This window comes from Anser brachyrhynchus, assembly GCF_964034855.1.
Source record: "Anser brachyrhynchus genome assembly, chromosome: 6".
Classification (NCBI taxonomy): Eukaryota; Metazoa; Chordata; class Aves; order Anseriformes; family Anatidae; genus Anser; species Anser brachyrhynchus.
This window is the reverse complement of record NC_137700.1, coordinates 24,674,032-24,697,694: the sequence shown is the minus strand read 5'-3', so window position 1 is coordinate 24,697,694 and position 23,663 is coordinate 24,674,032. Positions and strand designations below refer to the sequence as shown.

The 23,663-nt window shown below is 63.0% G+C and overlaps 1 protein-coding gene across 5 annotated transcripts in view; it reads left to right on the top strand.

Annotated features, from left to right (window-relative positions):
* The window catches only part of PSD (pleckstrin and Sec7 domain containing), a 36,882-nt gene that overhangs the window by 11,322 nt on the left and 1,897 nt on the right, over positions 1-23,663 (top strand). For 3 of the 5 annotated variants that reach the window (XM_080598201.1, XM_080598200.1, XM_080598198.1), the window contains 11 exons: positions 7,672-7,866; positions 8,359-8,439; positions 8,953-9,065; positions 9,852-9,910; positions 10,460-10,549; positions 19,940-19,983; positions 20,986-21,164; positions 21,869-21,939; positions 22,227-22,384; positions 22,647-22,791; positions 23,248-23,391. In XM_080598201.1, the coding sequence (XP_080454327.1) occupies positions 7,672-7,866; positions 8,359-8,439; positions 8,953-9,065; positions 9,852-9,910; positions 10,460-10,549; positions 19,940-19,983; positions 20,986-21,164; positions 21,869-21,939; positions 22,227-22,384; positions 22,647-22,791; positions 23,248-23,391 (1,279 nt within the window). Of the gene's footprint in view, positions 1-7,671; positions 7,873-8,358; positions 8,440-8,952; positions 9,066-9,851; positions 9,911-10,459; positions 10,550-19,939; positions 19,984-20,985; positions 21,165-21,868; positions 21,940-22,226; positions 22,385-22,646; positions 22,792-23,247; positions 23,392-23,663 lie in introns of all 5 variants that reach the window. The other 2 variants (XM_080598199.1, XM_080598202.1) reach the window with 1 other exon arrangement.

Genomic DNA, 23,663 nt, shown 5'->3' with positions numbered 1-23,663 from the left:
AAGCAAGCAGGGAGTCCCAGCACCTCAGTCCCGTGGTGGTTCCCACGGCAGGGCAGCCCCGCGGCTGTGGCAGCTGCAGGGGGGAGGCCTGTCAGAAGGTGGGCACTGGTAGAAATTCCACGGTCTGTCCTTGTGGAGACCAAGGCTCCCTGACACTGCCGCTTCCCTCCCCATGTGCAGCAGCCTCCTGTTTCTTGTCCAGTACCTACTGCCCTGGCCTGATTTCGCCTCCACTTCTGGCTCCGCTTGGGGTGGCCCCGTGGGGATCCGAGCTTCGTGTCGCCCCTGGTGCCTGCAGTCGAGAGAGGAGGGTGGGATATCGCGTCTGCTTTGTGGTCCCTGGATCACCCCGAGGACGTTTTGGGGGCTAGAGGTGCTGGGCTGGTCCTTCCCTCCCTTTGGGACACTGAGGGCAGGGACGTGGTAGCACAGAGGCCTGACAAGATTTGTGCAGTGAAACTGGCGATGTCCGAGAGGCACCGAGCAGCAGAGGGTGGCAGTATCCAGCCGTGGATCACTGCTTTCTGGAGGAGGAATCTGCTTCCTATTGCTCTGCCAAGGCACGGGAGCAAAGTGGAGTGCCCCAGTGATACTGCAAGGACGGTGCCTCGCTTACCGTCCACAGACCCCAGGGTCCAACCGCAGCATCACCACACGGGCACAGGGGGAGGTGCGAGGGTGCAAGGACACAGACAGCACCAGGAACGGCAGTGAGGTGCAGGGACGGGAAGCAGGACCAGCTCAAGCTGGGAGTGCCCTTGGGGGGCTCCCGTGAAGGGGCCTTTACTGGAAGGAGCTGGGGAAAGGATTTTGGGAACCTCTGTAGGTGCCGTGACACAGCACCACCCGTGCTGGTGGGGTTGGAGCAGGGGATTCGCAGCTTTGCATGCACGTTACTGATGGAGAACACAAGCAGGCCCAGGCCCGTGTGTGCTGCGGCTGTCCCCGTGTGTCCCCCCAGACCTTTGGCATCGTTGGTTGCAGTGGTTGGTGTCGGATCGGGCTCTGGGCTGGGGGAATGGCTCTGCAGCCCGGGACTTCCCATCTCTCCTGAGGGCACAAGTGGCCAGGCTGTAGGTGCCCCCTGCGCCCCGCAGAGCCACGCAGCTCCCTGCCCCGGCCAGACAGCCTTGGCTCCCGCAGCCTCGAGGCTCAGAACAAGGCTCTGGCGCCCCTCAGCACATGATATTCTCAGTCCACGCTTTTATCTTGACCTTGCGAGTAGGAAATTTGCCCAAGTGAAAACACAGCACGCCCTCCCCGAGCACTGGGATGCCTCTGCCTCCTCTGGTGACCTTGGCTGGAGGCAGGCAGGAGAGCGAGACCTCCAGCTGGAAGCCGGGTGAGGAGCAGAGGTGGGCACGTGTCCCTGAGCTCAGGGAGAGCCCGGCATGTCCCTCACAGGCCATCCTGTGCTCGGCTCCTGGGAGCCCCTTCCCCGTTAGGTGGCACTTTGCAATGGGAAATGCTCTGCTGTGGGTTTGACCCACAGCAGGAAACCCCACAGTGGGATGCTCCAGCCCCCCCGCAGAGCCATGCCCCAGACAGGGACACCCTGGCCACCCGACATGGGACCTCCCCAGCTGCTGCACAGGGGGACACCCCCCACTGTCACCTCCAGTGTGGGGCAGAGACTCTGCGAGTGCCCGGCCCTCGCTCTGGAGCCGTGCCGCAGGTCATTGCCCCCCTTGTGCAGGAGGAGGAGGTATGCAGGCCCCCAGCTGTCACTGGGCAGGGGGCTGCTGTCCCTGGGGCAGTGACCCAGAGCGTGCGTGTGGCCAGGAGCAGCAGGCAGGGTGCTGTGCCGTGGCAGGGACACGGGGTCCCTCTGGGGCTGGTGGTGCTGGCAAGAGGGCGAGGTGGGAGCTGGGACAGCGGGAAGGTTGCTCCTGCGGCAGCAGCCAGAATTTTGCAATTACAGATCCGAGTCCCAGGGCAGACCTGGGGCAGGCACTGCAGATTGCAGAGCATCACCCCAGAGAGACGTTCACGGGCAAACGGTGTCCCCTGGGGGTGCATCTGCTCATCTCCCCACCCTGGACCACCCCGAGGAGCGTTTATCGCCGAGAGGTGGGGAGGGAGGATGTTAATTGCTGCCCGTGACACCCCGCGAGAGGCAGGCTCCGTGGGGACCCGAATCGGGGACATGGCCTGGGGTGGGACAGAAAGCAGGGCAGGCAGGAGGAGCCTGCAGCCTCCCTGGTGCGCGGGGCAGACACCGCCGGGACGGGCAGCGTGCCCCCGGGGAGCCCCGCTCGAGGGAGAGCCCAGCCCTGAGGACGTGGCCGTGTGGGAGGACCGGAGCCGTGGGGCTGGCAGCCTCCCCAGCGGAGGCTGTGCCGGCCCGAAGCCTGCTCCGTGCCAGATCCCAGCTGCTGGCGTGTGCGGGAGCAGCGGGGCCGTGCCAATAAGCGCTGCTGTGTTTCTTTATAAGGTGCCTTTTGTTGCTGCAGCCATCGGTGAGCTGGTGCCCCCCTTCCCTCTTGCAGAGGCCAGCCCAGGTCTGCCAGCTGCTCTCGAGTGACCCGAGCAGCAGCAGGGCTCCCAGTTGTCACTGGGCAAACTGGTGAGGGAGTGCCCGAGTGCCCTGCCCAGTGGGGCTGATGTGGGCTGTGCTGCAGGGCGAGGGGAGGACGGAGAGAAGGGGAAGGGAGGGGGAACGGTGTGGGGAAGGGCGGGGGTGAGAGCACAGCGGGGCTGGAGCCTGGGGCCTCTCTGCCAGCGTGGTCTCGAGCCTGGCACTGCGGGAGAGGGAGCACAGAGGTGTGGGGGGGATTTTTCCCCCAAAAAATGCTCACCAGTACCCACGCTCACCGGTGTCCAGGTGGCTTCGTGTGGCTCGGGTCCCACCAGGCATTCCTAGGCGGGGACAACATTTGGGGTGGCACAGTTGGGGTAGCACAATTGGGGTGGCACAGTTCGGATGGTAATGCCAGGTGGCACATTTGGGGTGGCACATTTAGGGTGGAACAATTGGGGTAGCACACTTGGGGTGGCGCATTTAGGGTGGCACAGTTGGGGTGGCACAGTTGGGGTGTCACCGCCGGGTGTCACCGCCCGGGGCACGATCCCGGCGGTGTCCGTCGCGCCGGGCGGGCACATGCCGCACACGTGCGTGCAGCAGCGGCGCTGGCAGCGGCCCGGGGACCCGCAGCGGGGTCCCGGCGGAGGCGGGCGGGGCGCGGTGAGGCTCGGCGGGCGGGGCGGGGACGGGCGGCGGCGCGGCGCGGCATGGCCGGCGGTGGAGGGGAAGGGAGAAAGGGAGGGGAAGGGCAGGGAGCGGCGGGGCGAGAAGGGGCCGGCGGCGGCTCGGTGCCCGCGGCCCCGGGGCGGCGCTGCGGGCCGGGCGGCTGCGGGCTGGGGCGGCGCGGCGCGGCCGGGGGCAGCTCCGGGGGCTGCCGGGGGGCCATGGGCGGCGGCGGCAGGCGGGGACCGGGCCGGGACGGCGGCCCCGGGGGCGGCCGGAGGGGGGAGAGGGGCCGGGGGGACGCAGACCCCCGCGCCGGGCCGTGATCGCTGCTGCTGCAGCCGCTGCTGCTGCTGCTGCTGGTAGTGGTGCTGGTGGTGGTGCTGCTGCTCCTGCTGCTGCTCCTGCTGCTGGTGCTGCTGCTGGTGGTGGTGCTGGTGGTGGTGCCGCCGCGGCCCCGCTCGCTCACGCCCCGTTGGCTGGACTTTGCCCAAAGGTCCGAGAGGTCCCGGCTTCCCTGGGTTAGCACCATGGCATCTGGGGCCGTGGAGGAGAAGCCGCCCCCCCGCCCGGCTGGTGAGTAACCGGATTTTAAGGCCCCGGGAGCCTGCTCGCTCCAGAAAGTGTTTGGAGGGAGGACTGAGCCCCTGCGAGGGCTGCGGGTGGCACGGGGACAGGGAGAGGACGGGCAGGCATCTCGGAGGAGGGCTGTGCTGCAGGGGAGGCTCTGGCAGAGCAGCTCTGCTGTTTGCTCTCCGGGGAAACGGCGCCGAGCAGGGGCACGGCTGCCCAAGTTAGCTCTTACCTGGCTCTCGTGGCAGTGATGCTGGCAGGGGCCGCTGCGGGTGATTTGAGGAGCAGGCTGGACAGAGCTGCGGGGCTGGGGACAGCGGGACCGGCCCCGCCTGTGGTTGGAGGCTGGCCTGGCTGACCTTCAAGTGTCCTCCCAGCCCTAACTCCAATTCTGCGAGGAATGAACCAGCCCAGATCTCAGCTATCATAAATCAAAGTCACTCCGCTGAGACCGATGGAGGGAGCTGCATTTATTTAGCTCAGCCAAGGATCCGGTCTGGTACATTCTTAGCAGCGATATTAGGCAGACTGGGATTGCTTGGCAGAGGCGTCGGGCTCCTAGCCATGCGTGTGGGGCAGTGGGAATTGAGGGCAGGGTGCTGGCCCGCCCCACGCACGTGTCCCTCACCGACTCAGACCGGGCTCCCTGCCCTGTCCCTTCATGGTGCAGAAAGCAAACCGAGGCCCCCGTGGCCTGTTTTGGGGAACAAGCGGCTTGCAGTAGGCATTTCTGAATTTCCTGCAGCAGGTGTCTCACGTGGAAATGCTGCAGGAAGGACCTGGATAGCCCGGGAGCTCAGCAGAGCACCCCAGGCTGAAACCAATGGCCATCCGTCTGAGCCTGTCCTCAGAGACATCTCTCCGGTCCTGGGGAGCAGGCATGGGTGAGGGGGTGTCCCACCACGCAGGTACATCCCTGCTGGCAGCGAGGAGCTGGAGGGCAGCCCCCGGGGCAGGCTGTACTGAGCTAACGGCCTGGTGCTGCCCCACGTCGAGGAACGAAGCTCCTGAAGGCTGTGGGGAGAGCACGGTGCTGGGTGAGCGCGCCTCATGGAGAGGGCGTCGGGGCTCCTGCAGTGGCACGCTGCATTGCAGCGCAGGAAGGTGCTGGTCTCCTGCTGGCCTCCGGGCTGTCACCAAGAAAACGAATGTCAGGGCGAGACAGAGAGCATCTGGGTCCAGGGGGTGGGCATTCGGCCTTGAGAAGCAAGTGTTGGGCCCAGAGGAGGAGAACCTGAAGCCAGGGGAGCAGGATGTGGCCCTGGGAAGGAGGATTTGGGCTCAGAGAGGTGTGCCTGGCACCAAGGTAAAGGAGTGTTTGGGCCCAGAAAAAGTGTGACTAGAAAAAGAGTGATTGGGGTCTGGAACTGGAACATTTGGGGGTCAGAGAAAAAATGCTTTAGCCAAGGGAAGGAGTATTTGGGGCCACAAATTGGAGTGCGTGGACCCCACAGGAGGACTGCCTGGCCCTGGAGAAGGATCCGTCATCTGAGAGTGTCTGCAGAAGCACCTTGCTGCTGCCCTGAGGCCCTGGGCGTCTGGGCCCCCTGGTGAACACCTCCGAGTGTGGCAGACGTGGGGTCTTTGCCATCCGGCTGGGCCCCCGAGCTGGCGCCCGCCGTCGGGAGCGGCGCCGTGGGGGTGGCAGTGGCCGAGCCACCGCGGGCAGCATGGCAGGGATGAGCCAGCTCCGCGCCCGCTCCGGGATGACTCATTTCAGGCACGCCGGAGATGCTCGTACAATACCAAATTTGATCTTTGTTCCTTAAGTGCAGGCCAGTTCTTGGGTTGGAAATATATCTAATGTAAAAATATTATCTCAGTGTTTCTTCAAGCCAAACTGAAATGTCACTTTAGAAAGTACACTAAAAAAATCCCCTGAGACATTAGGTCATTGGCAAGAAAATTAGCATCACCTCAGTTGCCTCAGACATGGACATATGCTCTTTGCTCTGTTCGCCGTTTGCTTGAGGATTGGGCCCTTGCTCTTCTCTCCTTAAGAGGAGTGTTGGGAGAAAACCCATTTCTTGGCGTGGCCTGGAGAGTGGGGTCTCTTGTACAGCATAGTGCCTCGTCCTGACTGTATGGTTATGCTCTGCTGATATAAAGCCCAAAGTCAGAACTGGGGCCTGGTGAGGGAGGGGACGGCAGACCCCGCTGGTAGAGCTGCTGTAACAAATGGGCTGTGATCCCTGCGTGCCTGTTTCAAGATGCGAGGCAAGAGTCACAGCCACGGCTTGGGAGCCTGCCGTGAGATAGTTGTTGAAGGACAAAGGTTTGTAGATGGCCCCGTGGCTGGATGCTCAGCACCAGACAGGGAAGCTGAGGAGCACAGCTTCGGAAGAGAGGTCACGGAGGAAACTTGGAGCTCTAGGTTTGCCGCAGGAGGCACCACGAACCAGCGGTAAGAGGGAGGACAGCCTCTCAGGGAGGAGTTTTAAGAAAACAGAGTCCCCACCACCTGTGGTCTGTGGGTGCCAGCTGGATTCATCCCCTCTGCTCCAGGGAAGCAGGTAGCCCTGTCGTGGCTGAGGACACAGCAGTTACACCTCAGAAGGAGACGAAGCAGGGCCACAGCCCAGCGCCGGCCCAGCAGCATCCTGCCCGTTCTGCTGTCGGGTGTGCTGTGGGTACAGAAGCCTCCTGCCCGGTGAAACATGCCCCGGGGCTGGTGACCTCCTCACGACCAGGGACCTTGCAGCCACTTACAGGCCACCCACCTGGGCCGTACCGCAGTCACCGCCCAGTGCTGCCAGGCTCCACGGCGGTCCCAGTTAAGTGCATCTCCCCCGGGACTTGCAGGGCTCCAGTGCTGCTTCTGCCACAGACCTGTCTGGCCCATGGTTGTGTGCTTTCGAGCTTCCCAGTTGCACAGGGGATGCCAAGAGCCCCCCGAGGCACAGGGCAGCCCGTCCCTGCTGTGCGGGGCTCCCCCAGGCAGGATGAGCTCCATCCAAAAGGCAGCACGGTCGGCCAGCACCGAGCAGCAAAGAGCAGCTTTGTCCTTAGTAGAAGAAGTGGAGCCTCAGGGAGACTGGCCTGGGTAATTGGCTCAGGAGAGGAGGCCTTCTTAAAAGTCAATTAGAGACTTTTAAAAATAAATCAGACTGGAACATTGCGAGGCCTGCCAGAAAATTTGGGCGAGGTCAGAGTTGCTTAACATTCGTTGTTGATTAGCTTCAACTTACTTTTTGCTGGGATAGCTTGTGTGCCGCTGAGTCAGACGGCTCTGGAGGCGAAGCCAAGAGAGTGCTCGTAGCACAGCCATGTAAGGCCTGATGGGGTGAGAGCTGAGGGGCAGCCCGGAGAAGACAGCACACCATGCCGTGAGCCGGGGGCCGCGGTGTTTGCCTTCATCCTCGCTCTCTGTTCCTCGTTTTTTTTGCTGTGCTCTGAAGTTACCAGAGGAGAAAAGCCAAGTGAAAGAATTACGGTCTTCTTGTCTTGGGTCGAAACTGCACTCGAGAGCAGCATGAGGAGTTTGTCCAGGTTAAAAAATGAGCGTATATATAGAATACAGCATGTAATGTGCACATGTTTCTGCTCCAAGTCTCAGCTGCAGCTGGGCTTGGCAGAGCCCGAGCCCACACACGAAGTCTCGCAGGCTCAGGGGGGACTTTGGAACAGTTGTCCTGTCTCCCCGCATCCACTTTGGACGTGGTTTTGAGTGACTTGGTCCCATCATCAGTCACCAGAAGCATCCTGTCACCTCATCTCTCTTCCAGCCACATCTCCAAGCCTTCCCTTAGCACCCAGCCCCGACCTGTGAGCATTTCTAACCAGTAGTGTTCGTAACGCAGCCCAGCAGAGTAGCTGACCTCCAAAGCAGGGTGAGGACGTGTGTTTCCTGAGAAGCTGAACAAGCAGGGGACCCGTGGCAGACTAACGTGGTGTGTCCCTTTCCATTGCAGCGACCATCCCCTGAGCCAGCTGGTTTCTGACTCAGACTCGGAAATGGACAGCATGGAGCAGCTGGCCCTGGGCAGCACAGACACCCTCTCCAACGGGCACAAGGCTGACCTGGAGGCTGCCAAGCGCCTGGCCAAGAGGCTCTACAACCTGGATGGCTTTAAAAAAGCAGATGTGGCCCGCCACCTGGGGAAGAAGTACGTGTGGGTATTCGCAAGGAACGGCCCGTTCTGCAAAGGCATCATTCCTCCCACCTGCACCTCTGGTGCTCCCACAGCTGCTGCCCTCGTGGGGCACTGGGCTGGCAGGGCCCCAAAGCCCCCCAGTGACAGCTTGTCCATACCAGGTGTTCCCTCTAAAGGTCTCAACACCTATGATACATCCGGGTTTTGTACCTTCCTACCACAACTGCATCTCAGGCACCTTCAGTAAGGTGTAGGGGACACCTCTTGGGGGCCCTTCCAGCTCTAGCTTCCCCATGCTGAGTATTCCCACTGGATCTGTGGGTAGCCCCTGTGAGTTTCATGGGACTCTGGGACATGGGGACTCTGTCCCCAGCACGCTTCCCACAGCCCTGCCTTCATGTCTCCAGGGAAGTTCCCAGCGTGCTGGAATCCACCCCACCCTCTGCATTTTGCCATGCCCCCAGTCTGGTCGATCCCACTCTCGCTCCCCCCTTTGTATTTCAGCAACGAGTTCAGCAAGATGGTGGCAGGGGAATACCTGAAGTTCTTCGTGTTCACGGGGATGAGTCTGGACCAGGCTCTCAGGTCAGGCGGACTGCGTGTGGACGTGTGCATGTGTTGTGGCCACCTGAGTGGGTCCCAGCAGACTGTGCCCTCTGCAGCTCTTCACCCATGCAGAGACCTGCAGGAGCAGGCAGACCCCACGGCTGCCAGACAGAGATCCTCTTACCTCTTAATCAGGGAGTGTCGATCCCCAAAGTGGTCTCTCAGCCACACTGAAAGACCGTCCCTGGTCTTAACTTACCAGTCAGGAACAGCTAGGACAGGGTTTCCAGGCCCTGAGCCCAGATCCTCGTGGTGTTGACCTGATCTCCCCCAGGGTAGTTTCTAGGGCCCAGTGTAGGTCTCTGCGATGTGCCAGCAGGGTGGGATGTTGTGGGCTTAAGAGGGGTCCTGCAGCTGGCTGGGAAGGCTGTGTGAGGGCAGGGCTTCATCTGGCACACGCCGGGTCTCCAGGAGGGGGCAGAAAGCAAAGGGTGGGTTCGAGGAGCTGCTGGTAGGCTTCATGTGTGGCCAACGCTGCTGCTGCTTCTTCAGGTCCTTTCTGAAGGAGCTGGCCTTGATGGGAGAGACACAAGAGCGGGAGCGAGTGCTGGCTCATTTTTCCCAGCGCTATTACGAGTGCAATCCCAATGCCATCTCCTCTGAGGGTAAGAGACTGTCTGTGTGTGTATGAGTGTGCGTGTGGGTGTGCATGTGTTCGCTCAGGAGAGCACATGTGTTCGTCAACTCAGTGAAGGTGCTCCAACTGAAACTAGAAAGCAGTCTGAGAGCGTGAACTGACGCCTTAGGAGTCAGCCCCTGTTATGGAGATGTTGTCATTTCCCTCAAGTGACAGGCACTTTAGACTTAAAAAAAAAAATACTGCTCTAGATGGAAGATGCATAATTAGGGCTCAACGCATCCTTAATTCTGCCCTTGAGCAGATTAGCACGGGAGGCGAGAGGAGGCCCTCCCCACCACACAGAGCCCAGCTCTCAGACCTCAGGGAACAGCCAGGTGAGACAACCCCGGGCGGCACAGAGGAGCACCCAGTCTGTACTGTTTCACCTCAGTGTTTCACGTCTGTACGCTCCCCCTGTGTGTGTTCACGTGCTGAATCTGCTCTGGTTTGGCTCTGTGGGCAGGTGAGATTCTGGCTGGCTGGCTGGAAGAGGGCTGTGCCGTTCCCACCTTGCCCCTGCTAGGAGCTGGACAATGTTAGCTGCAGCATCACTGCCTGGCTGTCGGGGCTGCAGGGCTGGAGGGGAGCCTGTACGCGCAGGTTTCGGACTAGCTTTAATCCAGTGGCCTCCTACCTACTCGCCTGCGTGCTGCCAGCACCGTGCTGATGCTGTGTGCCCCACGTGCCCGGGCTGGGAGGAGCGGGCTCAGGGCTGCCTTGGGCTCGGTCTGTTCCCGAGGGCTCTAATTCCTGTCCTGTGCTTGTGCTGCAGACGGAGCCCACACCCTGACCTGTGCCCTGATGCTGCTAAACACAGATCTGCACGGACACGTAAGTTCCCTCTGCCATTAGCCCCATCTGTCCCCTGCCCTTTCCGCCCCCGCGGCCTCAACCATAGGTGGCCAGGGAAGAGCAAGGACTTCCCAAGGGCAGAGCCACGTGCGCAGGAGGTGCAGGGGCTGTGCACTGCTCCCTGCACCTGCAGGGGCTGAGCACCCCCAAGGTGGCTGTGAGGAGAGAGGAGAAGGCCTGAATGAGGAGGTGGATAACGGGGCCTTGGGGGAGACAGGCTGAGCTGGAGGATATGGAGGGGGAGGAAGGAGAGAAGAGGAAAGTGGATGGGGAGAGAGGGTGGGAGTGAGACTCCAAAACCAGCTGATATTGGGAGCAGGTGGCACCAAGCTTAGAGAAAAGAAGCTTTCTAAAACTCCCGGAGTCTAAGCACAACAGGCAGCTTTCCACACCTCCCTGAGGCCTGTCCGGTCCCTCGCTCTGCAGCAGACCGGGGTCTGTTCCTGGGCTGTGGGAGCCTTCTCCAGCCAGCTTCAGCCCCCCAGCCCAGAGGTAAACCCCACGTTTCTCTTCCCCTGGCTCCCCCAGAACATCGGGAAGAGAATGTCCTGCTCCGACTTCATTGGCAACTTGGAGGGGCTCAACGGAGGCACTGACTTCCCCAAGGAGCTGCTCAAGGTAAATTTGGTTGCTCTCTCTAGCCAACTAAGCCACGAGAACAAGGGCAAGAGCTTCGGGTAGGATCATACAGATGGCCCCATGGGATGCAATGAATGTGTCCTTCCTCATGCTTGTGTCAGGCTGTCGGGGTAGGCAGGATCAGTGGTGTTCCCTTGGCCCACAGCTTTCCTCCTGCGTTGCTGAGGTCAGGGAGCAGAGCCATCTACCCCACTGCTGGTGACGTGGGCAAGGCGCAGCAGTGGCGAGGGTGGGCCGGTGGCTGAAACCCTGGAGCTGGGAGTACCCTGCACTTGTGTGGCTGGGGCAGCCCTGTCACCTCCCTGCGGGACCCGGTTCCCATTTACAGGGACAGGTCTGGCCAAAGCTACAGGAGCTGTGAGGTGCCTCTGGATGGGCGAGGGAAGGGGTGGCATTGGCCTCCATGGTCCTGGAGCACCCTGGGGTGCTGGTCGGAGGTGGGAAGGGGGCAGTGCGTTGGGGGGTGACCGTGCCCGGCCACAGATGGGGTCTGGGGACAACAGCCTGTGCTGGCTCCTTCCTGGGTGAGTGAGGCAGGGAAGGAGGCTGGCCTCCTCCTCCCAGGAGCGCTGGGAGTCTCCACCTCGAGCCAGCTCCTCTGGCCACCCCAGTCCATGCCGGCACTGCGGGTCATCAGGATGTGGCTGTGGGGGCACGGCCACGCAGCGGCACCTTGTGCCCCCACACCGATGGTTTCTCATCCCTCGTGGCCATTTCTCGAGCCTCCCGGCCAAGGCAGGAGCGGCGCAGCTCAGCTGCTGCGTGCGTAAGGGAGGAGTCGCCTGCTGGCTGCAGCGCGGCTCCGCTGCCGGCGGGGACGGCCTGACCTTGAGGCTGATGCGTGAGCCGGGGAAATGGCTTCGGCACTGGCTCCGGGGTGTGAGTGAGGGCTCACCGGGGGCCCGGTGCTCGCTGAGGCTGAGCTGGCGGCTCCGTCATGGGCCGCTGGGCCCCGTGGGACCCGCAGGGCAGAAACCTTCAGTGTCTGTGAAGCGCTGCAGTCGGAAAACACTCGGGATGTGGGAAATGGGTTCCTACAGGGTGCCGGAGCCACTCCTGTGGGAGGCGGCTTACAAAAAAAGGCAACGTGGGGTGAAAAGCTGAGCTCTGTTTTCAGCCTTTGTGGGTCTATTCCTGGCTGTGCCGCTCGCCCCATCATTAAGGGGTTACCAGCAGCTCTCAATAGGGCTGTCCTCCCTCCCAGCCCACGCTTCTCCACTAAAAGGAGTCACTCAGAAAAAATTCTTCCCTAATTTTAAACCCAGCTCCAGAAAAGACTTTAAGCACCCAAAATGGAATAGAAATGTCCAAAATCAGAACCTTGAGCATCTGTCCCCCTGTGCCGTGTTGTCCAGGAGCATCCAAACTCTGCGGGCCCCTCAGCACGCCGCTCCTGAAGCCCCCGGCACCCCGCAGCGGGGTACCTGCAGTGCGGGTGCTGCAGCACCTGTGCTAAACTTCCACCCAGAAAGTACTCAAGCACGCGCCATCGCATTATCTTGTCAGGTCTCAACCAGTGTGAGACAGGGCAGCGAGCAGCCGCTGCAGTCTACAGGCTTTGTGTTGGCAGGGCCAAGCTTTGTGCCTGGCAGAACCAGCGCTGCTGGGGCCGGGGGCTGCAGCGCTGCGCCAGCTGAGGCGGGAGCACGTCCCCGCGCAGCTCTGCCTGCAACCCTGCAGTGGGGGGGCTGAGCTGCTAAAAATGGCCTGTTCCCTCTGCAGCTGCGGTGCTTCCCACAGCCGCTTTTCAGACGCCTCTGTATCAGCACCGTGCTGGGGAGTGGGAGCAAAAGGCACCGCCGAGGCGCTGCGCAAGGGGCAGGCTGCAGCTCCTCCATCGCTCCCTGGCACTGATCCCCTTGGGGAGCTCCTGTCCATGCAAGGGAGAGCAGAGCTTCGGGAAAGTGCTGGGGAGGGGGCTGGCAAGTAGAGGTGTGTGAAGGGGCAGGGGGGCAGTGGGGCAGTGCCACTCCTGGGTAGCCTTTGCCAGGCTTATCTGGAGGAGACGCCCTCTCCCTTCTGCCAACTGCATGCTTTTGGCTCCTTGGAGCTTTGGTCCTGTTGAAGGCTTGGGCAGCAGAGAAATGGGGAAAGCCTCCCTCCTCCCTGCAGTAGCCTGTGCTGGCCCCGTTGGCCTATATAGGATGTTGCCTCCTTGGCAGACCTGGATCCCCTGCCTGGGGACTGAAGCTCCTGTGCAAGCGTGCCACACAGCTGGCTAGCTAATTTTAGCTCTGCAGGAGCACACACGTTTCCTAAGGGCAGCAGGGGAGGGGAAGGGCTGGCAGGCTTCAGAGGAGCTTCCCAAAGCTCAGAGGTGGCTCATGGGCAGCTCCAGCAGTGCTGAAGAAAGGTCCCAGAGGCTTCCCAAGCCTGCCTGGGGGAATCGCACAGGTTGCTAACCCACAGACTTCAGAGCCAGGGAGCTTGAGGTGACCCCCACCCACAGCTGGGGGACTGGAAAGCAGACAGATGGGGACATCAGGACAGGACCTAGGTGGCTGCAGGGGACACAAGGCCACCGTTCCCCATGACTCTGGGGACAGCATCTGGAAGGGAGACCCATGGGGCCCTCCCCTCATCTCTGACTGCAGGAAGCCCCAAGACAAACAGCACGATGCCTGAGAGCGGGTGGCAGCTTGAGTCAGACAAGAACTTTATCTGCTACGATGTAATGCACGTAAACACTCACAGTTTTCAGCAGAAGAAACCAAAACACTCGAAAGCTTGTGCTTTTACAACTGAGCACCACGTGCCCCTCACTGGCAGTGCCTCGCTGTGCCCCTGCTGCCGGAGCTAAGGCAGTGATGCTGTACCTGCAGGCAAATCCTGCTGCTGGAAACCGTCTCCCCTTGCTCCGAAGCATCCCTGAAGAGCTGTGCTCTGCAGGCAGGGCTGCCCAGCGCGCGGGCTTGGGTGTCCTCATCTCCAGGGTAGGTAGGGGACCGTGCTGGGGATGTAAGAGCCCACGTAATAGGGGCCCCTGTCCCCAAGGATGCCCGCATCTGCAGGTTTGGCCTTCACTCCTGTGGCCAAACAAATACAAGTGCCTGATCGGCGAGGAAGGATGCAAACAGGACATACTAGAGCTGGTGATACCGTGGTTAGCTCAGCCCTGAGACTGTGCTGTTCTCTTGTAAGTGTGATTTTAGCCCAGGCCCCCTGGGGTTTTCTCCACTGTTGTTGGTTGTATGTTGCATTCAGATATGGATTCGACCTTTACCTGACTGCTCACTTTGCAGATCACTTAGATCTTCCACATCTTCTTCATTCTTTAGCTTAACCTTGTGCTTTGCCGGTGGGGCTTCACCCACACAACACGGACAAACCAGACCCCATCCCTCCCCCGTGCTGCTTAGCAAATGCAGGAGCAAGCAAAATTTGTGCTACTTTCCAGCTTGGGAGCCTGGAGCATTTCACAGCTGTTAATGAATTAAATCTCAGTGCAGGCAGGTCCCCTGGGGGAGGAAGGTAGGATGGGCCCCCACTTCCCAGCTTGGAGGCACAGCAATCAGACGCTCAGCGCGCTGGGTGAGCGATGAGCAGATGTGGGAAGCAAGCCCCGGCTCCCACCTCTGAGCTCCAATCACGGGAGCGTTTGCTCAGTTTGCTCCCCCAGGGGATTTTTTTGCCTGCGTTCTTCAGACTTTACCCTTCTTGGGGTAAATTCGCTGCCCTGCCCTTGGTGCCCCCCTAGCCCCGGGGTGGCCTGCTCCCCCTCCCCCAGCACACCTGACCCATGGAGGCACCCGGTCTGCTCCCTCACACGTTTTGCAGGGCAGTCACCACGCCAAGCAATTACGGCACAGTGGAAAATTTCCCCTTCTCCGCCGGCCACATCTACTCAGTCAAGCCTAACCAGATTACGCATCGATCCTCATCGCTGCTCCAGGAGCGCCCAGCCCTGCGGCTCCTCACAGCAGCGGCTGCCTGGAGCAGCTCCGTCCTGCCCTGAGCCCACCAGGCAGCTCCAGACGGATTTTCCTGGGCTGGCCCTGGAGGAACGGGCAGGGGGCTAAGCGCAGGACGGCCATTTGAGGATGGGAGGGAGCAGCAGGGGGGCGCTTGGTCTGCCCGTGGCAAGCCCGGCAGGCAGGCGCCTGCCCTGAAGCCCCTGAGGTGCCACCACCGCCCCGCTGCCAAGGGCGGGCAGGGGCCGGGCAGGCCGCCCGAGGCCGGCCACCAGCCTCCCCCCGGCGGGGCCGGGCCCTTCGGGGCCGCCCCAGCGGAGCGGTCCCCGGGGGCCGCCTCCATTTTGGGGCGGGCAGCCCTGCGCCGCGTCCCGCCCCCCGGCGGAGCCCCGAGCCCGCTCGGCTCGGCTCGGCTCGGCCCGGCCGGGCCCCGCTGCCGCCGCCATTGGCTGCTGAGGCAGGGGGCGCCGCCTCCCTCGGGCAGCAGCCGCCGAGCCCTGCCCGGCCCGGCCCGGCTTCAACAGGCGGCGGCGGGGAGCGGGGAGCGGGAGCGGCGGGGCCGGGCCGGGCCGTGCCGGGCCGGGCAGGGCAGGGCAGGGCAGGGCCGGGCCGGGCCGCCCCCGCCGCCGCCGGCAGGATGATCGGCGTCAACAGCATCAACAGCAGCGCCGGGCGCATGCGGTCCCGCTCCATGTGCTCCGTGCGCTACGGGCGCAACTACCGCGGCGTGGAGACCTTCTGCTACGGCTGGCCGCAGCGCTCCCGCACCCTCAAGCCGGTGCTGTACACCGACCTGGTGGTCAGCCGCCTGCAGAGCCGCCGCAAGAAGAAGCCGGTAAGCGCCGGGGCGGGCGGGGGGCGCCGGGGGTGCGCAGCGGACGGACGGACGGGCGGAGGGGCGGACAGACGGCTCCCTGCCCCGGCTCCCCGCCCGCCCCGGGGGGTGGCGGCCCGGCGGAGCGGAGCGGAGCCTCTCGCCGTGTCCCCGGCGGCCGCGCTGCGATGTGCCCGGTCCCCGCAGCCCCCCGGGACCCCCCTGCGTCGGGGGCTGGCGGCGGGGCTCGCTCGGAAACCTCCCGGCGGGGAGAGCCGGGGCAGAGCCGTGCCGCCGGGACCTGCCCCCGGCCCGGCAGCAGCGGCAGGCTCTGCGGGCGGCCGGCCGGGGGACACGGGCACCCGGCTGGGGCAGCGGGGCTGGGGAGCGAGGAGCGGCTCTCAGGACAAAAACAAACAAAAAAAGGGGGGGATTTTTACTGCCGGGAGCCTGCTCGCTGTCGGTTGGCATCGGTCTTGGAGGAGTTAACGCTGGTGCGCATCAGCTCTAGGTGGGGAGAAGCAAAAAGGCTGCTCTGGGCACGTCCTGCCCCAGTCCTGCCTGCGTCCAGCACAGCAGGGACAAGAGTGAGTCCTCACCAGCCCCGTGCTGCAGCAGGGCTGGGGCGAGGCGGGCAGGGTGCCCCGCTGCTGGCCGGGCTGCCCCCTGGCCAGCAGCAGCCGTGGGGACATCGCGGCCGTGAGAAGCAGCGATGCTGTCATAGCGCAGTACGGTCTGGGGGCAGCATTAAGTTGTGACGCACTCGGATGGAAGGAAACAAGCAGCTGGGAGGGAGATGCTCAGCCCTTGCTTCCCGCGCTGTGGGGCTGAGGGACGTGGGGAGCACGGGGGCTGCCAGCTGGGGTCATAGCTGGCTGGGCAAGGAGGGTTTTTGGAGCCTGGGGTGGCAGGATGGGTGGCTGCTCCCCCCCACCTGCGGCGAGGCAGAAGGTGACGCACAAGACACTGTCCCCAAGTCACTCTCATCTGTCTTTGCTCTGAGCCCCCCTGCAGAGGAGGAGGTCTGGGGGCAGCGCTTTGTCCTCCTGAGACACCTGTGTGAGGGGAGCAGGGGGGCACGGGGTGACCGGGTGTTCTTGAGCATGGCTTGTGTGTGCTGCACAGGCGGCGGGGTGTCTGTGGAGGTGAATAAGGGTACAGCCGAGGGCTGTTCCCTCTGCCATACAGCCCTGGCCTGACCGTGCCGTTCGTGTTCTCACAGCTGAGGGGTCTGCTTGCCCGGGGGACCTGCCAAAGCTTTGTGCCTGGGTGTAGAGAAAGATGTTTTGCTAAGGAAAAGTTGGGGAAAGCCAGCGATTGAGCTCTCATGTTGAAATGCTGCCAGCCACGGCGAGAGGGAGGATGTCTGCAGGGAGGGCACTTTGTAGCTGTGAAGTCTGTCGTGCAAAATGTCACAGAGCCGTGCCTTTTCACAGGGCTGGCAGCAGGAGGAGAAATCTTGACCTGCACAGGGCATCTCGCAGCTCTGACTGCCGAGCATTGCGCTGCACAGCAACAAGCACGCTGTGGCTGTCACTGTAATACGTCCGAAACAGTTACGATCCCTAACGGAAGCACCCCAGAAAGGGTTAATCCTCCGCTTGTTGCCAAAATTTCTGCCTTAACACTCCTCTGTTACGGACATGCTGGGCTACAGCCCTCAGTGCAGTCCCGTCTGTGCCAGTGCTGTGTCCAGGGCTGCTTGCAGCCTTTCTCCCAAACCAGCACTGAACCTGCCCTCCTCTGGGCTCCCCCTGAGGCAGAGGGGTGAAGGGAGATGTCGACCATGCAGCTCCTCCTTGCCCTGCCTGCAGGGTGCTGCTGAGGCTGGGCAAGAGCCTGTCCACCCCTCTGGAGACATCTGCTAGAGCAGAACTTGGGGACATCCTGTCAGCCCCCTGTCAGAGGGGGCACCGAATTAAAATGTCGATTCGGTTAGAAACCCCGCTGGGACAGTGTATCCCCAGGTCTCCTTGGTGTTGCGCATGTCTAGGGCAGGGCTGGCTGGCTTGCCGTGCGTGCTGCAGCAGTGAGCTCATAACCCTGTGATGGTGGGGGAAAAAAAAAGAGAAACAAGCAAAAAAGCCACCTATGTGTTGGGTCAGTCCTCTGCTGGCAGCACCCTGCTTTCTCTTGGGCAGTGCTTGCAAATTCAGAGATGCTGAGAGGTGCCATCCTTTTGCCCCTTCGGAAATAAACCCATGGAGGAGAGACAGCCTGGAGAGAGGGACCTGCAGAGCCGAGCTGTGAGTCTGTGGTCTCTGCCGACGCAGCCGACGTGAGCTAGGCTTCAGGAGCCTGCTGTGCCCCACCAGAAGTGGTCCTCGCACCACTGGTGTTGGGACAGGCAGCGGTTCTGCCACAGGAGCAGGAGAGCAGGAACGGGCTTTGTGGCTGCAGGGCATCTTCTCAGCTCGGAGCTGGGCTGAGTCCACCGGATTTGTTTCCAACAGGGCATGAAACCGGTGTCAGCTGGGGATGGCGGGTAGCCAGGCAGAGCCTTGGCAGGATCTAAGCGTAGATGCGAGGCTTTGCATCGCCCTCTCCATCCCCCCAGCCTCCCGCTTCTCTCCTCCTGCTCCCGGTGCAGGAGCCAGCCCGTGGCCCCGTGCCTGAGGTGAGGCTGCATGGCAGCTCCTGCCCGCAGCAGGCTCGTGCGATGCTCTGGGTGCTTGTACCGGGGTGTTGGAGCCGCCTGAAGCCACAAGTCAGTTCGTCCTTTGAAGCGTTCACAGACAGCCCCGGAGCCCAGGTTTTTGTAGTGCTGCGCTCTGCCAGGCTGCTCTCCGGCACTGTGCAGGCGTCGTTTTCATTCAGAATTACGCCGCGAGCAGCTTCTGCCGGCAGCTCTCGGTGCTGTAGCAGAGCTCGGTTTTGGGGCCTCGCAGCCCCCCGGCACGGAGCGGGTTCTGCGGTCCCACCCTGCCTGCAGCACCCCAGCGTGGCTGCCTGACGTCCCCGTCCCTGGCAGGGCAGGGCCGACCTCCCCGCTCTGCCGGCAGCCGAGGCCTGGTGCCCGTCTGACTCCTTGCAGCGTTTTCTCAGGAGCTTTTCTGCAGCTCCTGGTTTCCAGTCTCAACTTCTCCGTGCCGTTTTTCCACACTTTTGTTTCTCTTCTCAGCACCTCTCGGCTGCATCCCTGTCAGTGAGATCCCTTCCCTCCTGTTTCCTCCGGCAATTCCTTATCACCTCCGCTGTGCCTCAGGAGTCTGCTTCTCCCCCCTGCCCTTTCCTCACAGCAGTTTATGTTTTGCAGGACTTGGGTTCCTTTCCCGACAAAGAGGAGGAGGACCTTTTTGCAGCCTGTGCTCCTCTGGCCGAGCCACCAGCCAGTTCCTCCTTCCCACCTCCTGCTCTTCTGGTGCCAGGGTGGTGTAAATGGGGTGCGGGTATAACCTGCCGTGGGGGAATGAGGCCGTGCCCTCCCCGGGAGGCTCCTGTCTTCCCAGGAGACGGCTGACCCCTGTTTTTCATCTGTGGACAGGGGGGCTCCCTTTCCTCCTCTGAAAAACAAGCTGGTGTTGAGCCAGCGTTTCCTGGAGCAGGACGTACGAAACGAGCCTTGTCCCTCTTCCGTTCTGGCCACTGCATCTCTTGGGGGATGATGGATTTGTCCTCCCCAGACACTGCCTGGGCCTGCCTGCTGGCTGGGTTTCGCGAGTCCCTGCAAGCCTGCAGTTGTACTTTATCAGCCACCAGCAAGATCTCTCCACGGCAGTCTCGGGCCAGGAGATGGATGTTGACAGCTGCCTGAACAGTCTGTGCGAAACTCGATTATTTTCCTCCGAGGATGAAGCCTTCCAGACCCGTCCTGCTCCTTGATCTGGAGTGCTGCGTGAGCGCTGCTGGAAAGCCTCCCCAGAGCCTCCCGTGCTGCAGAGCCGGGCTGAGTGCCTGTGGCTTGCGCCCAGCTCGGACCGGACAAACGCTTGGGAACGGGGCCCCAGGCTGTCCCTCTGCAGATGGACTTTGCCTTTTTCCGTGCTGAAACGCGGCGCCGGGCCCTGCCTTGCCGAACCCTGCGAGGGTTGGGGCCAGCGGGGAAGCTCAGGGTGTTTGGGAGGCACTGGAGAGCGGGGAGGGAGGACGGGCTGCAGCCGTCCTGAGGGGCAGCCCAGGAGCGGGCTGCGAGCTGTCGGCTGCAGGAGTGCTCTGGGGGCCCTGCTGCAGGCTGACGTCTCACGGAGCTGGGGACAGACGTGCAGCGTTGCAGTCCCAGCCCAAAGGCCGGCTCGCCTGTGGCCCACGTCTCCTGAAAGCTGTCCCTTTGGCCAGCCTGGTTCACCTTGGCGCGGGGAGAACCAGCTCTCCTGAGGGCTTGGAGCTGTCGGGTAAAACTCACGCAGCTCTGTGCCGCTGTCAGGTGGGAGGGGAGGCAGCCTGTGCCGTGACCCTGCACGGTGCCCCAGTCGTGCCTGGGGCTGCAGGTGCCCGGGAGAAGGTAGCTGTAAGCCCTGAAACGATGCCAGCCAGCTGGTGTGTACAGACGGGCCAGGCTGTCGGCAACGCTGATGCCAAGAAAGAAGGGCTGCACCTAAGACAGATTGGCCTGGGGTTGCCAAAACCTTCAGTGCTCCCTCTGCTCCGTGCAGCTCCCCTGAGTCGGGCCCCGCTGGCCGACTGACCCCGCTCTTCTCTCCGCAGGCGCTGTACGGCTCCATCAAGAACGAGAAGCTGCAGTGGGCCATGTGAGCATCCCACGGGGGACACCGGCTGGGCAGGCGTGGGGTCACCCTGCAGGCGGGGGGCTTCCTCGCCACCCCCCCAGAGCATCCCGCAGCCCAGGGGCCACATCGGCGGGGTGGATGCTCCTGTGGGGCTGTAGGAGGGGAGCGGGAGCACGGGACGGGGATGGGGGTGCCCGGAGAGCAGCAGTGGGTGCTCAGCCCTCTGCTCCCAGCACGGCACCTCGATGGGGACCCCGCAGCTGGGGGAGGGCTGCCCGAGGCCGGCTCCCCGTGGCTGTGGCTGTGCCGGGTGTTGCCCTGCACCTCGGCAGCGGTGCCCGGGGTCGGAGCGGGCAGCCCGTGGCCGTGCCCGGCGCCCGCGCCCTCGCCCACAGCTGCCATCTCCAGCAGCAGGAGCGGCAGCGCCCGCGCTGCGGGGATTAATCAGCCCGGCGGTACCGCCAGCGCTGAGCCAATGCGCTCAGGCTGCTGCCATGGAGACGCCGGCAGATGCTGAGGGGTTTAATTAGCAGTGAGCGGGTACGAGGGAGGGGGGAGGCCGCAGCTCTGGGCTCCCACATCTCCGTGCCGGGGCGGGGGGAGCGGCAGCGATGCAGCCTGCCCGAAGGGCGAGGGGGCATCATCTGGAGGGAGGCTGTGAGCAGGGTCTGGTCCCCCAGCAAGGTGGGCTGCGGAGGTGCCGAGCCCCAGGGCACTGCTCCTCCATGGCCTGCGGCTCATCAGGCTGGCCAGCATCAGTCCACCTGTCCGCAAAGGCTCCTCACTGCTGAGGGCGGGCAGGGACCCCCCCCCGAGCCAGCAGCAGCAGACACCCCCGTGCCTCATCCCAGCAGCACTGCGGATGCCAGCCTAGTGGGGGCACAGAGGCTTGGCCAGGCTACGGGATGCTCTCCAGTGGTGTGGAAAAACTGCTCAGCCTGGTCTGCTGCGAGTGGGAGGCTTGGTGTTTGCTGTCCCCGGCAAGGTAACAAACACCTTCCCCAACAAATCTGTACCTGGCAGAGATGAGGAGGAGCTGAGGAAGTCCCTTTCGGAGCTGGCTGACCCCAAACCCAAGTCCATCAAGCGCATCAGCAGCTGCAGTAACCCCTTCCTGGACTTCTCCCAGGACTCCAGCATCGCCACCTACAAGCACGGACTGTTAGTGCGCAAGATCCACGCTGATCCTGACTGCAAGAAAAGTAGGTGTCTGTGAGGGGGGCTTGGGGCACCAGAGAGCTCCAGAAATCCTGACAGTGGGAGCGGGGCAAGGGTCACCCCATGAAATCTCCAAGTAGCATCAAACCAGCCTCCAGCATCAGCCCCGGCACCACGTGGATCGGGCTGTGAGGGGTGTAACTCACCCCACAGGCTCGGGGGGCTGAAGGCTTCCCTCTTCCCACAGAGCTGGGAGGGCAGGGGGTGCGTTGGGCTCCCTGGAGGACAAAGCCCCACTGTGGGGTGCTGAGAGAAAGGGAAGGGTGTCCTGTGGTGCTGCAGAAGGGTCATGCCTCAGGTTCTGCGCTGCCAGGCACGTTCCCCATTCCCACTGCAAAATCCTCCCTAAGCCCTGGCCTTCTAATGCCACCTTGATCCGATCAGGCGCTGCTGCCCTCCCGAGCCAGCATTACCTGGTGGGCAGCACCACGTTGCCCCCATCCCTGGCTGTGCAGGCAGCGAGGTGCCAGCCCTGGGGGGCGGCAGCAGCCCCCCCTGCCCCCCGGCAGCTCCATCTGCCAGCCGCGTGCCCGGCACGGGCTCAGGTGCGTGGGGACAGTGCTGGCGTGCCGCCCGTCCCTGGGGTGGGCTGGCGTGCGGCATGGCAGGGCTCGCTGGAGGGAGGGGGAGCTGGCATCGCCCTGCCCAGCGCCGGGACTGAGGCCTGGGCTGCTCTCTTCTCCCACAGCCCCCCGAGGGAAGCGCGGCTGGAAACCCTTCCACGCCATCCTGAAGGGGATGATCCTCTACCTGCAGAAGGTAGGGAGCGGCGGGACCGCCCGCGTTCGGGGCCACCTGGGGCTGGGGGCACTGGGGAGGCTGCTGACATGCTGCCCAGCTGCTGGGAAAGGGGGAAAGCCACGGTGCTCCTGTCCCCAAGCCCAGGGGCCCGAGTGGCACAGCTCATCCCATGGGTGCAGCACGAGCTGGTGGCAGAGCCCTGCAGCAGCCTGGTGGAGGCTGACCTCCAAGCCTCACTACGTCGTAGCACCAGGTTGCAGTGGGCGCTGCCTCCGGCTGGCTCTGACGCGCCCCGTGACTTGCAGGAGGAGTATAAGCCGGGGAAGGCGCTGGCAGAAGAGGAGCTGAAGAATGCCATTAGCATCCACCACTCGCTCGCCACGCGGGCGTCTGACTACAGCAAGAGACCCAATGTCTTCTACCTCAGGACAGCCGACTGGAGGGTCTTCCTCTTCCAAGCACAGTGAGTGCCCCAGGACCCACGCAGGGCAGCAGGGGCTCAGCGGGGCGGGCTGTGCTGTGGAGGCCCCAGCAGCTGGCTCACCTGTGGTGCTGGTGGGACGGGGCTTAGGGCCGCGTCCTGGCCCTATCTAGAAGGGAGAGTAGAGCCAGGGGCCAGCAGGGACCACCAGGCTCCTCTCTGGGGCAGGTCCCTCTGGCCTTGGTGCTCTGGGGCTGGCAGGGAGAGCGGAGCCAAGCTCGCCTGTGCTGGCCTTTGTCCCCAGGAACCCCGAGCAGATGCACTCGTGGATCACGCGCATCAACGTGGTGGCCGCCATGTTCTCCGCGCCCCCCTTCCCCGCCGCCATCGGCTCCCAGAAGAAGTTCAGCCGCCCGCTGCTGCCCAGCTCCTGCACCCGGCTGTCCCAGGTGGGCCGGGGCAGGGGGTGAGGGGGGCTCGTCCCTCGACGTGGGGACAAGAGGCAGGCGATGGCGTTAGGCTGTGGAGACGAGCATGGTCCACCTGCCTGCCCTGAGAGGGGCCCGTGGCACGGCCAGGACCTTGACAGGACACCGGGCAGGGGGATTAGCTGGCTCTCACTTGTGCCACTGCAGTTATTCATAGAGCAGAAAGGATTAAAAAAAAACAGCCTAGTTTTAGAGGAGATTAAATTCTGCTCTAAGACTGCAGCCAGCCCACCATGAGGCAGGAGGAAATTTCCCCAAAGGGCCTGTGCTTTGGTCTGCCACGTTTGGAAAGCCAGGGGCAGCAGCTGAGACCCTGGCTGGACTTGGAAGGGGAAAATCACGCCAGCCCCGGCCCCAGCTGCCTGCAGCCAAGAGGTGAGGGGAACGGGGTGCTGATGTGGTGTCACCTGTCCCCAGGACGAGCAGGTAAAGAGCCATGAGACCAAGTTCAAGGCGATGTCAGCGGAGCTGCTGGAGCACCGCTCCTCACTGCCAGAGAAGAAGGTGAAGGGCAAGGAGTACGAGGAGCTGAAGCAGAAGGAGGAGTACCTGGAGTTTGAGGTGAGCTGGGAGAACCCACGGCCCCTGTGCCACCACTGCAGGCTCTGGGCCCCCACCAAGTGCTGGGGACTCTCCTGCCTGCATAGCTGAACTGTATTGGCTTCTGGTACTGCTGCCATGCTCTGCCCCCCCTCAGCTCCCCACCGTGGGTAAGGGGCTCCCAGGGCGGGGGGCTGGACAGGGCATGCCACAGGGCTTTCAGCTCGCTGTGGGCCCCTGGTGGGAAGCACCAGGGAAGAGAGAGCGTTAAACCTCCGGGATGGGGTGGAGGG